General features: G+C 39.7%; 1 protein-coding gene across 4 annotated transcripts in view; it reads left to right on the top strand.

The window, feature by feature from the left end:
• The window catches only part of LOC114550969 (sodium-driven chloride bicarbonate exchanger), a 47,231-nt gene that overhangs the window by 10,839 nt on the left and 23,270 nt on the right, over positions 1–13,122 (top strand). For all 4 annotated transcript variants that reach the window (XM_028572008.1, XM_028572007.1, XM_028572009.1 and 1 more), the window contains 2 exons: positions 6,195–6,276; positions 12,928–13,071. In XM_028572008.1, the coding sequence (XP_028427809.1) occupies positions 6,195–6,276; positions 12,928–13,071 (226 nt within the window). The remainder of the gene's footprint in view (positions 1–6,194; positions 6,277–12,927; positions 13,072–13,122) is intronic.

Genomic DNA, 13,122 nt, shown 5'->3' with positions numbered 1-13,122 from the left:
GAACGCCCTGATCATATTCACAGTTTTCAGGTTTCAGGTTTTGTTGTGCACACAGCAATAGAACATGGAGGAAGATTAGCTTGTTTAATTTAAAGTCAATAAAGTAAGTTTAATGCCCCCAAAATGTATATTCTCAATCAGCTTCTTACTATGGGGTCTTACATGATCTCACAATTTTCTGCCAAATGGTCATTGCACATGAGATTTCTGTATTTATTTTTTTTTTCTCTTAACATTTTTAAAACTGGTTTGAAGTGTGAGGGGCTCCGCTGGAAAAAGGTGATGTCACACATACTGTACCTCCGTGGAGCAATCAGGATTTAGCAATGTTGACAGTTATGGGGTTGTTTTGTCACTACCAATCACTGATGGAACCGCTACCGCCTACAGTAGTCGTGATAAAACAGATAAACGGAGTATTTGATAAACTCTTAAATACCCACCTGTTTTATCTTTGATTGTTGCTTATTTAGTTATGCTTATGAAATACGCATAACATATATGAAATAATTTTAGGGTCTTTGTGACCATGAGTGACATGATAATGGCACATTGAATTTTCCTAAGATTCTCTTGAATCTGTCACTTTAAATGAATTATTAGGCATAATTGACATTGTAACCCTTGGTATAACAGGAGCAAGAGCAATATATTCATAACATTTGGTCAGTAATGTAAGTTGTGTATAATGGAACTTTGATCTAAATTTTGCTCACATTAGCTAACATTAGCCAGGCTATAGCAGCAAAACCTGAGCAAAAGTGTTCATTATTGTTTATTAATCCAACTTTTCATTTGTGAGAAGATTATGTTCTTCCTTATTTAAAAAAAAGTACCAAGTATTGCTTTAATCCATGCATTAATAGAAAATCCACATACAAGTTGCTCTCCTGAGCTTCTTACGAAGGAATTGCATGAATAAAACTAAAACCAAAAGCTAATTACCTACTGTAAGAATATCTATCCGTACAGGATATTGACTTTGAAGCTATACTGCATACATTGACCGACTCAAAATCTAGTGAAATCCAATGTCAATTCTTTCAAGGTCATGATGCTCCGCTTCCGATAGCTGCACAATTGCTTGCACTGTGCGCGCATATAGGACATGAACACACACGCACTCTTAACACAGTGGGACATTAGAACATCCTCTGGTCCTCGGTTCGTGTCCAGGCCTGAAGCCTTTTGCTCCTCTTCCCCTGTGTGTAGTGTGTAGCTTAATCATCCACACTGCTCCGCCCCATCACACCACTGCCTGCAGAGGAACTGTGACCATTAGCAGGCCTATGCGTGATGTGTGTACAGTACAAGTGCAGCCTGCATTGTGCATGCTGCTGATATAATTACTGTGTGTAGGAATATGTACACAGAAATAAATCTAATGAGTGAAGAAAACAGGCTTATGATCAAAAAAAGCTTCATGGTGACCAAATGGCAACATGGCATGAATGTATATTATGTCTACATTTGTTTATTCATCATGCTGGTCACATGTCTACCCCTCCTCCACCTCTCTCTCATCCAGACTCCCCTGGAGTCTAGGTCACGTGCTCTCTGCTCCCGTTCTCCCTGAAGCCTTCAGCGGGCCAACCGAGAAACTGCTGATTTATTTCTCTCCACCGCGCAAGGCCGTCTATCACTGATCCCGTAAAGGCTGGCAGATTAATCTCAACCTAGATTGGTGAGAAGGGATGCTGCTATCTGGGCTGGTCTGGGGTCTGCATCATGAGGTAGAGAAACCAATGTCTATAAATAGTAGCAGGCACCCGCAGGCAGGAGAATCTGGCTCATCTGCCATAGTAAGCAGGGTAAAGCTTTGTTTGGGACAGAGAGGGGCATGATATCACGCTTGGATATATCAGTCATTATTTCAAATAAACTATATAACAAACTAAAAAGGATGTGTATTTATTTCTTTCAAAAAACACTATTTTGACCTTTTTTTTGTTTTTTAGGAACATGACCAAGATCATCAGATCAACTACTACTTAACTTGAGTCTATGATGCACCTGCAGGCATGGCAAAGAGTGATCAGCCTAGATATGTGGTTGACTTGCTACAGTATTCTGGTCTCTTTACTCTAGGAGTACCCAGCTAGCATTCCCAGGTTTCTCAAATGTTTACTCACTGCATTGCACTGCATTAGTTGACCACAAGCTTGACCTCTTAAATTTCTAACTATTTACAGTGAAATGCGGCTGCACGGTTTCTTTTCAGCAGTGGGGAAAATTCAGTTAGATATGTTAGTCTGCTTGTCACATACTGTACTGTACAGTGGTGTAGTGACGGGCAGGGGAGACATTAGACATGTGTTAGATAGACAGGAGGTTACACACAGTCTGATTCAATACAACCCTGTCTCTTAAAAATGACGTGCCTACTAAACTGCATTCTGAATTATGTTTCGAGGGAAATGCATTTTCTCACAGATAATGGTGCCAGGTTAACACGTGGTTAACGTTGTGAATTGAAACAAAACTACTTGGTTAAGTTTAGGAAAAGCTCACGATTTGGTTTAAAACAAGTACCTTTTTGTTAAGTAACTTTAGTTACACACGTAATTTAAGTACAATAGGCACGCAAAGTCATGTGCCTAAGTTAAAATAATTCAACTTAAACTTTTGGCTTTACATCCATCCACTGTGACATCCTCCCTACGCAGACTTTGATTAGAAACTTATTCGAGATACTTCAAATACAAACTAATCCGGGAGAAGTTATAAATAAATTAAACTTGTATGGGGAACCATGGGGCTATTCAATATAATACAGTATGCAATATAAACAGTGGGTTTAAAATCCTCCTCCTCTTGCCATCTGGTGATAATCATGCTGGGGCTTTGAATTGCATACTAGCTGTGTGTAGTTTTCATGGGTCGGGGACAGGGAGACGGTGTGTAACGGAGACTGACCGTTTCCCTGGGGACCTGCAAGCCAAACCCCTGCTCCTCTTCCAGGCTAGTCACAAAGACTCACATCTTTGCTGCACCATGAGGGCAAAAAGGAAGAAATGTATTAATTAATAGGTGAGTTTGCCACGTCTTTATTTAGTCATTTTGGTCACGCTGGCATTGGGCTATTACCTCTCCGTCTTGAGTGCTGATTATGTCTGTGATTCCTCTCACAGTAGGCAGATGGATTGGATCAGAGTGAATTGGAATGCGGAGGCATGGACAATGACAAAATGAACACATTAAGATGTCACAGTATTTCAGATTACCCTCAGGGGAAATCTAGGGAAGTCTGTCTACAGGGATTCTCATCTAGGCCTGTGTTCTTGCATTTCTGAGAGTACTTGCTCTGATAATGTCCCTCTATACAGTAAGCCCATCATGTCAGCTCTCAGCATCTGTCCACACACTGATTTGATGCTTTTGCTCGTTTCTCGTGTGTGTGTGTGTGTGTGTGTGTGTGTGTGTGTGTGTGTGTGTGTGTGTGTGTGTGTGTGTGTGTGTGTGTGTGTGTGTGTGTGTGTGTGTGTGTGTGTGCGTATGTACGTGTTTTACAGCCAGTTTTCTTGCTTAATCTCCCAGGATCAGAGATTGATGATCAGCTACAGTACCTTTAGCCTGTCACAATACAGTATACCACATGCCTCTGTGTTGGTTATTACTTGCTGTAGTTATTCACAGTATAGTGTAGCCCTCAGTTTTTAAAAAGCAGGACATTTACATTTCTGTTAATTACATTCTTTAGATGTATTTGTTGTAGCAAAAAGGTTACAGATGCAGATATTTGACAGAAAAATGCTGATGGTTTTATTTGATCACGTCTAAAGACAAGTTTACCACAAGGGCCAGATACAGCCTTCAATATACTAACCCCAACCAGTGACATCATAAAGTCAAAGGCACAGCGGAGTTAATTTTAAACAATTTAACATTAGAAAGAAAGTTGAAATAAAACTACATCATCTATGGACATTTTGATGGCAACATGCAACTTGTAAACGATGCCTCGTAGGGGCTCTGTCCCACCAGAAAGTGGCACAGCTCCTGGTCTATAGGGCTAGTTGGTGAACTGCTGTAGCTGATGAGCTGAAAGCTAACATGCTAGGAAGCTGGGAGCATGCAAGTGCTCATAAGTCTAGTTTCATTTTCAAAATGGATGTTGATTGTTATAATTATTGGGGATAACCTCAAGGGTGACGTCACTGATTGTACGTAGCCACAACCAAAAAGAGAGGTCAAAATGTTAGTGGTAAAATGTTATATTTGAGTTTGGTCATCCTCATCAGAAAAGCATCTGATGTGCATTCACCCGATAACTCCTGCTGATTGCAAATGATGCATTAAGTTAGCTGGATTTTTGTTAATATTGTTTTGTATATTTATTACCAACAAACATTTGCTTCCTACTTTCAAATAGCATGTTGTTGTACCTGGTCCATTAAAATGACGTGGATTTTTGACCTACTGTACTTCATAATGTCATCTGAAGGGAAGGACATCCTTGTCAGACTACACAGGAAAGCTGTGTAAAAGATAAATAAAAAGGGTTTACAAGGAATCTAACACACTGTTCAGCACTGTACTTCAGACAGTGATTTCTACATTCAAAGTAAATGCCCGGCCCCAAGACCACTTGGCTTGGGCAGACTCTCTTACTGTAATCTTTTTTTAAGCTTACTTAAGGGAGATGTCTAAATGTGGATTTGTCCAAAACTTTTTGGTTTTGCTTATTGTTCTGCCAACTCTGTTTGAGCTTTGCTGTGCAAAATATTATTTTACATGTTGGTTGTAATGTAGACTTTTGATTGGCAGTAGGTCAGATAAACAAGTAACAGTGATTAACATGTAAGCAAGATACAGTAGGTAAGCGGCATGTAAATACCAGCAAGGTACCCATCAGTGGCTAGTGTGTTGAGAACAAGGCAACTTAGGCAATGTGAAAAATAACTGCTATGACCTAATGCAGGACACACTCAGGACCTGCAGCACATTCATGGTGGACGTCTAGAGGGCAGAGAGCACAATGATCTAAATGATACACGCACATAGGCGGAGACTGGAGGGAGACGGTCAGGAGAGTTCATCAGAAGTTGATGGAGGAAAACGTTTTGTCTTGTTCATGGCCCGGAGGTGTTGGTGTGCAGCTCCCTGGGCAGAAGGTATTAAATTTGATAGGAACAACCACAGGATGCCATCTCTCTCTATACCAAGGCTAAAACTGTCAATATCCCGGTCCACTGGCTTAAATGATCATGACTGGACACATGCAGCCTCATGTTATTGCTAAACCCTCAATGTTTATAAGGGTTGGTTTACAGTGACCCATATTTTGAGTTAAGTGTTGATTGAAGAATAGTTGGTCCACTCATTGAGCTGATGTGGCTTGAGGGCATCTGTTCAAAACAACCAAAATAGGCTAAAATAACTGATTGGTGCAGACACTCTGGCACGCAGTTGTGATTTTATACAGTATCGGAGCTGACAATTTTGCTTTGCAGTAGTTTTTGTGTGAACATTTTTGTTTTACATGGACTGTCCCAGGATCAGATGATGTTTCAAACAATTGAAAACCCCCATGAATAACAAGCCAGTGTTTTTTATTAAATATTAAAAATGGAGTAAGCATACAAAGACCCGTCCCTCTTTCATTTTACTAGGTCAGAGCTATTTATAGCATGGAGTAATCAGAAAAACACTATGTTGCATCCATTAGCACCAGTCATTGTTCTTTCCACTAGACGCATCTAGCATGCTGTTGCTCTAGTTTTAAAAATAATTTGTCTTATCAGAGGTGTGGGCGGTGGAACATTTACGTGATTTAAGACTTACGCGCTATGATGCATTCTTGTGAGAAACCGTGACTCAAAAACTGTGATCTGGCATTCGGCAGATGAGTGTCACTTTTTTACAAATTTAAGATTGGAGGCCATGGTGACAGTAGGTGGAAGTTGCCGTTCCTCTGTGTGTGTTTTCATTTCTGGACACACATTCCCACTTGGCTGGGGGTGGGGATCTCTTGCGTAATAACTTATAGCATTTGGATGAAATATGGATTTTCTTTTTTTTACATTAATTATTAACACTGATTAAGTGTACTGGTATCATGTGTCAACTCATGTTAACCTTTGTGCGCTTCATATCTTATTGAATGTGTGTGGCTCTGAATTGGAGTATAATATTAAAATGTTGGTGTTGCATGCAAATTGTTCATACTCCTTATCTACGTGTGTGTCTTTCAGAGAACTGATGAGGAGGCAGTGGTGGACCGTGGGGGCACACGCTCCATGCTCAACACCAACTTTGAGAAGGAAGAACTGGAAGGTAACACCATGAGTGATCATTAACATTTGCATTACACTATTGAGACACACTTTAGTGGAGAAGATAACAGAAAATGGGCACTCTGGTGATTTTGCACTTAGGACTTGCAAGTAATGCATTATGGAGTGCCCCTTCAAATAAACACATATACATTTCTTTTTTCTTTTACAAAAAGCTTTTATTCTTTGTATCGTTGAGCCCAATTTGTCAGGTGTACTTTTTTCCCCCTCCAGCTTAATTGATGGGATCATACAAAAAATAGTCAGCCAAGCAATAGAGTTTTAGAGTTTGATAGCAGTAAACTTGTCTAACACAGCAGAGCTTACTGATGGCAAACCTGTCCCTCCACCTGTCTAAATCATTACAAATGGATATTAGGTTTTGATGCAAGTCCTGCAGCATCAAAGAACAAGGCCTTTATTCTCTGCACGTGTTTGCATCTGCTTTTTCATCCCTCATAAAAGAGACAGGGATGCCAATTTCTATACACAGCATCCTGAATTGACAGAACCTGTTCCATAAAACAGGTTTACTGAGTTTTTAACTTAGCGGAGTAAAACCAGAATTACTCTCAAATCTAAAACATAAACTAAAAAAAACATATGGTCAAGGGTTTAGGCTACTTATCCAGGTTATGGGGATTCTTATATGAATAGAAAAATGCATAGAAAGTTTTTTTTAAACTAGAGAAAAAAAGATGAAAATAAAGTCGTAGTCAATGACAATTATTTAAACATAAATGCAGACAAAGGATAAGCAACAAAAAATGAATATTACAGATACAAGGATAATTTAAAGCCTTTTATTAACGGCAGTTTCATGTTTCAAGTTTGTGCATACTGTGTGTTCTTGATAGATTAAAAAAAGCAAACCGATTACCTGAGTTCTTTTAGAAACCTAATAAATCCCAAAAGAGAAGCCGAAGTAGACGAGGCCAGCTGAGGGAAAGTGGGGACAATAACTTAAAATTCTCTAGAAAATAACTCCAGGAGAGTGCTGAAGGTCACACATGTATCATTGATGATGTATAAAACTTGTTCATTAGTGGGAACGTTTTATTTTTGCCAGCCAGACCACTGCATTTTTATGCAAGTCAAAAAAGTATAGGATGGGAGAAAGGAGAGAATAAAACAATACATCTAAAGAATTGGTTCCCCCTTCAGTATTTGTGTTGCCAGGCAACGTTCACCGAGGCCGCCGGCAAATATGTCACTGTTCTGAAACTGCCGGTGAGATGGGGCTTTCATCTCAAGGACCCTCATCCTGGTATGATGGGTGCCATAATGACTAGCTCTCTGTCTAATGCTGTGGTAACGCTGATGCTGCGTCCGCACCACGCAGGAGCTGGAGGTCCTCTGAAGTTATCTCGCTCATACAGTGCTCAGCATAAGTGAATACACCCATGCTAAAGTTGACTAAAAAGAGGAATAAAAAACATTATCTTTTGGAAATTGATCTTAATGCCTTAATTAAAAAAATTAGGAAAAGTCCAATTTTAAGGACACTAATTTTCTTAGAGTAGGTCTAGAGTGTGGTATAGACCTACTCTATCTGTAAAGTGTCTCGAGATAACTCGTGTTATGATTTGATACTATAAATAAAATTGAATTGAATTAAGGCATTAAGATCAATTTCCAAAAGATTTTTTTTTTTTTTTTTTTTTTATTCCTCTTTTTAGTCGACTTTAGCATGGGTGTATTCACTTATGCTTAGCACTGTAAATACAGCCCCCTGTCAGCCCCAACACTCAACTACTTCCTCACTCTCATAGTCTGCGTTTCAATAGTGGTTCATCACGCCCTCGTTCACTTCCCCTAAGCACTTGCCCTCGGGGGAATCCCCTCCGCCATCTTAAGTGTCATTCCAATTGTCTGAAAAACCAAAGTGAACTTGGTGAGATCGACCCTTGGAGGGCTGAGGGAGCGAGTGAACAACAATGGTCGCTCCAGAGGTGGATATCACCCACAATGCATTGCAGTTATGAATTTGGTGAAAGAAAATACATCCATGGTTAGGTGGCAGTAATGTACAACCGCTAAAACGCCTGTTGCTGACCACCAAAGGAGAAGATGAATAAAACGTTTTAGTTTCCTCGTTAACAGCTTGATTTTTTTACTGAAACATGTAATATAACTAATGTCAAATAATATTGACTTTATACGTTTAATTTACTAGATGTATGCGTCATTTCTTTATTTCCAATATTATCTGTAAAAGCATGGAAGAAATTACAAATTGTTAAATTAATGATTAATCATGACACAGATCACAAATTTCAAAATCTGAAACTCATGCAGCTGATTACCAAGCCTCATTGAAATGAGTCTGCAGGGATTTAGGATGTCTAAAAAGCAGTAATAATACTTTTTATAAATATTTGTATTGCGCCTTTCATACAAGAAATAGGCCTACTGTACAATAAGGAAATTACATGACATAAGCAGACATAGAATGAACATTCATGAAAAACGGGGATAGAATGCAATAATAATATAAAATAAGATGGATAATAAAATGCACCTGGGCTGAAGTGAAGAAGGGCAGGTGTGTTTCACTCCTCCGCTCCTGCTTGTTAAAAAACGAATGAAACGCAGCCATACACTTAGGTTTGGGGTTAAAGGAAAAGGTTAGCATGACGCCTGTTTCCATTGGGATTCTGTGGGATTTAAAGACCCAATCCTAGATTGGTTTACATGTTAGTTTGAATTATTTAAGTTAAGTAAGACATGGCGGCAAGAGATTTAAATAATAAGTCTGGTGATATTTTATATTGTTACTGTTTACAAATCCAATGAAAAAAAAAAAAAAAAAAAAATCACACTTGCAAGTGTTGTATCATTGTCTGTGAAGCCAAAGCTTTATTATATAATATAAAATGTCCAATATAACAATTTCATATTCTATAGCATATAGAATATTTCTAGTTGAAAAGTCTTTGGTTTGATCATTTCACTCAGCTTTAATGAAGCATTACAAGCAGATAGCATAAAATGCTTTATCCAGCTTCTAAGTTACTTTAGTACATTTGATTGGGTGACAGGTTCCTTTTTATTACCACTAGTGCAGTGCCTGTTCAAAACGGGTCGATTGCTTGGTTCCCATTATGTTTTTTTGTATTTTTGCACTGCTGAAATCATGCATTATATAACCGTGACATCATCTATAAAAATCACCAAACCCATAAGTTAAAGACAACCGGTGTTCTGTCAGTTCTAAACTGATCACACAGAGAAGTTAGAAGCGATAGACTGTCTTTCTTACTTTTCCTTCTGCACATCGCACAGACCCTGTCTGCAGTACTACATGACGCACCCACTACGTGTTGCGCCAGTCGGCTCGCTGCTGCACCTCTGTCACTGAACAGAAGTGACAGAGAGGTGACTGGCGGCCGCAACAGAGAGAGACCTTGCGGGACAATACTGGCGTCTCTCTTCTACAGAAAGTTTCTGGATTTGTCACTTTTTTGATTCTGCCTCCGCTGCTGTACAGAGGCTCGTAGGATCTCCGTTGTTAGCAGAGCAGGTGAACTGCAAGCAGCTGTGTAGGGATGTAGCAACTCTCCGCCCCTGCTGCTGTACTACACACACACACACACACACACACACACACACACACACACACACACACACACACACACACACACACACACACACACACACACACAAGTTTAGTTTGACTCAATCCCACATACTGTACACCATCCTGCTGCTCCAAATACTCACTAGAGCACCTAATGTGGATTAATCCACCGCTGAAAATAGTCCCCAACAAATACACCATTCCCCCCAGTTTCAGTAACTCTTGTTATAAAATACAGTAGCCAGCTGTTTTAGGAACAACCAATAAGTTTGGGGCTGAGAGCCACATACAGGAAACAAGTATTGAAATAAGGAATGACACGTTGTTGTTTTTGGTCTTTTCATAGGATTTGTTGACATTGAAAACATGTAGAATATTGCCAGACATATCCTTTAAATCTAAAAAGTAGTGCTGTCAAACAATTAAAATATTTAATCGCATTAATGTCATAGTTTTTTTTTTTTTTTTTTTTGCTCTTGCTCTTCAACATGGAAAAGTGGATTGCTTGCTTTGTGCAAATGTTTTTTTTTATTGAAAACATTGGCATATACTGTGTTCAATTTCACACTAACATTCTCACTTGGACCCATTTAGCTATGGCTGCAGTAGGTTTGTTCTTAGTTGTGGTATCCATGTGCTTCTGTCTGAAGTCATCCATTGTCGCCTGGCTTTGACGAGAGGGCGGAAAATTCTCATCAGCTGTGTGCTTGGCCATCAAGTGGTATTTCAGACTGGAGGTGCTGCGAGGATAGCTCAGTTCACAACGACAAAACACACAGATCACTTTGGTCTTGTCAATGGAACTACTCTTTGGCCGGCTCGCAAGCCAAAACAAGTGTGTGCAGCGTGCCTGTTGTTTTGTTTCCGGTCTAGCTAGATCTGGTGTGGTGTTGTAGTTTTTCTAACGTTACTAGCATGTGAAAACAACTACAAAGTTTTCTAGGCCAAAAAGAACGTTAATCTCGAGGTAAAAAAAATGTACGCCATTTAAAATGGGTTTGCGTTAACTCCGTTAACGCGTTGAACTGACAGCACTACTAAAAGTAAACAAAATAGAGGCAAATTACATAATTTGTTTTCCTTAACTGCATTAGTCAGAGTAGCTTTTATCATAGCCACGAAATCAATTCCAGAAATCACTATATTAGTATTGTGTGATATTGGAATAGAAATGTTGTGTGGGCAACATGGTAATACATTTTACTTTACAAACCAACAAGCAGGAGGAGTCCTAGCCCAGTAACTGCAACTATGAGAATTAATTAAGAACAGCGGTTGTGCTGCAACGTCAGAGCCACACAGCCAGAGCCAGTTGTGTGAAAAGAATGCACAACCCCCAGCCAATCAGAACCGCTGCATTCTGTGACCATGTAAAGCAGTGCATACATGAATACACACACAAAGACTTAAGGATATGGAACACAGAAACTCGACAGAGGAAAAGAGAGACATATTATGTATGACATCAGCATTAGTTCAGGCCTGGAGGAGGAGAGCTATTTAAGTCCTCCACTCATGAGTCTTGACTCATGAACTTTAAAGCTTTAGTGCTTCGTTCTTATGTTTTCCTCAGATACCTTATTGTTCCTGTCTGCTGGAATGTGCCTTTTTTATTGTGGAAAATATGCTTCATTTGCAAAGTCAGTCTTTCATCTGCTTTTGACCTACCTAATTTACACAATGCTAAAAGCAATTCTCTGGATGAATTGGTAGAAGCTCTGACAGAGTAAAATACACTCTCAAACTGACATTTTGACATACAGTTAGTTTACCCATAATGTTCTCGGAGACCTCACTTAACCTGGATTCCTGTTGATGGAAGCTATTGAGTGAGTTGCTCTTTTCAAATGCTGTGATGTCAGTGTGCTCTTAGGTGATTCATGTTATGTCTGTGCATTGCTTAAATCTGATTAGTGTGCTATGATGTGATTAGTCATGTCTCCAAGCAAGCAAAAACAATTTAAGGTATCCACGTGGGATATTCTCCCCTCAGACTAAAAGAAAAGATACACAGTAAGTCTGACAGTAATAAACCGAATAAGCTCCTTTTTTATTTATGAACCTGCACACATGGTGTAACTTGAGCTAGGATTAAACTTTGACAGCAAAAAGGGTTCCCCAAAGTTTTTCTATAATAGACCCAAGGGCTAAGGTTTGGTTTCAGAGGTGAACGGGACACAATTGATAAATTGTTGTATACAAATGTTTAACAAAAACGAAAACTTTACACTCAATAAAATAAGAGCTCTGTCTTTTACTTTATCTTTGATTGATGATCAGTTCTTGCGTCTTTTTTTAGGAGAATGATCTATAAATAAAAACTGCTACATATTCAAAAATGCACAGGAGTTGGGGGGGACTTTTTTCAGCCCTGAGTAGTGTCTGCAGTCTACTCACAAGCTACATTTAGCCACAACAACCTCCATCAAAGTATGGCAGCTTGGATGGAAAAAGAGAATGGGGACATCACCAGCACCTTGCCTTTGATTAGATTACTGTTCAATAAATATCTAGGAATATTGTTGTAACTTGGTATAAAGTGATTGAATGGCCTGTACTATAGCAGTGAAGAGAGCTTAATGTATTAACGGTCATCCCTTTTGTAATCTGTCATTGTGCTTTCTTCATGGTAAAAAAAAGGATTAAGATGAAATGGGGAACCAATTTAATATCCTCTGATGGACCCCAGATTGTAGCGCTCAAGCATCAAATTGCCCTTAGTGTCACATTATGCTGGACACTGTGGTGCCTCTATATACGGCAGGAGAACAGGGTTTCTAATAGTCTTGTCTGTGTCTGGCCACCGAGCCGAGGCCCGGCGGGAAGGCCACAGCGGCCGGGCAGCTCGACCGCAATAAAGGAGGAGAAAGTCAGCTCACATTAACTTCACGTTGACCCTTTGAATGCACGCTCATAGACGCACAAATCAGAGACTGGCCCTGTGCTTACATTGGATAATATCAGAATCCCAGTCTCATAAGTTCTCATAAAAGGGTGGGAAAGATTAAACTAGTCTTGAGTTAAAAGGAGAGACGGAAAAAACTAAAGCGGTCTGCTGCATGTTGTCTCCAGGTCACCGCACACTCTACATTGGGGTTCACGTTCCTCTGGGCAGGAGGTCGCACCGACGTCACCGTCACCACGGACACAGACACAGGAAGAGGTCCAAGGAGAGGGACTCTACAGCTGATGATGGAAGAGAATCCCCCTCACACAGTAGGGCTTTAAAATGGATGGAAGCAAACTCCAGCAAGTTATGTGTACATT

The sequence above is a fragment of the Perca flavescens genome, chromosome 24, assembly GCF_004354835.1.
Source record: "Perca flavescens isolate YP-PL-M2 chromosome 24, PFLA_1.0, whole genome shotgun sequence".
Classification (NCBI taxonomy): Eukaryota; Metazoa; Chordata; class Actinopteri; order Perciformes; family Percidae; genus Perca; species Perca flavescens.
The sequence above is the reverse complement of the archived record's forward strand: the minus strand, read 5'-3'. Positions and strand labels throughout refer to the sequence as shown.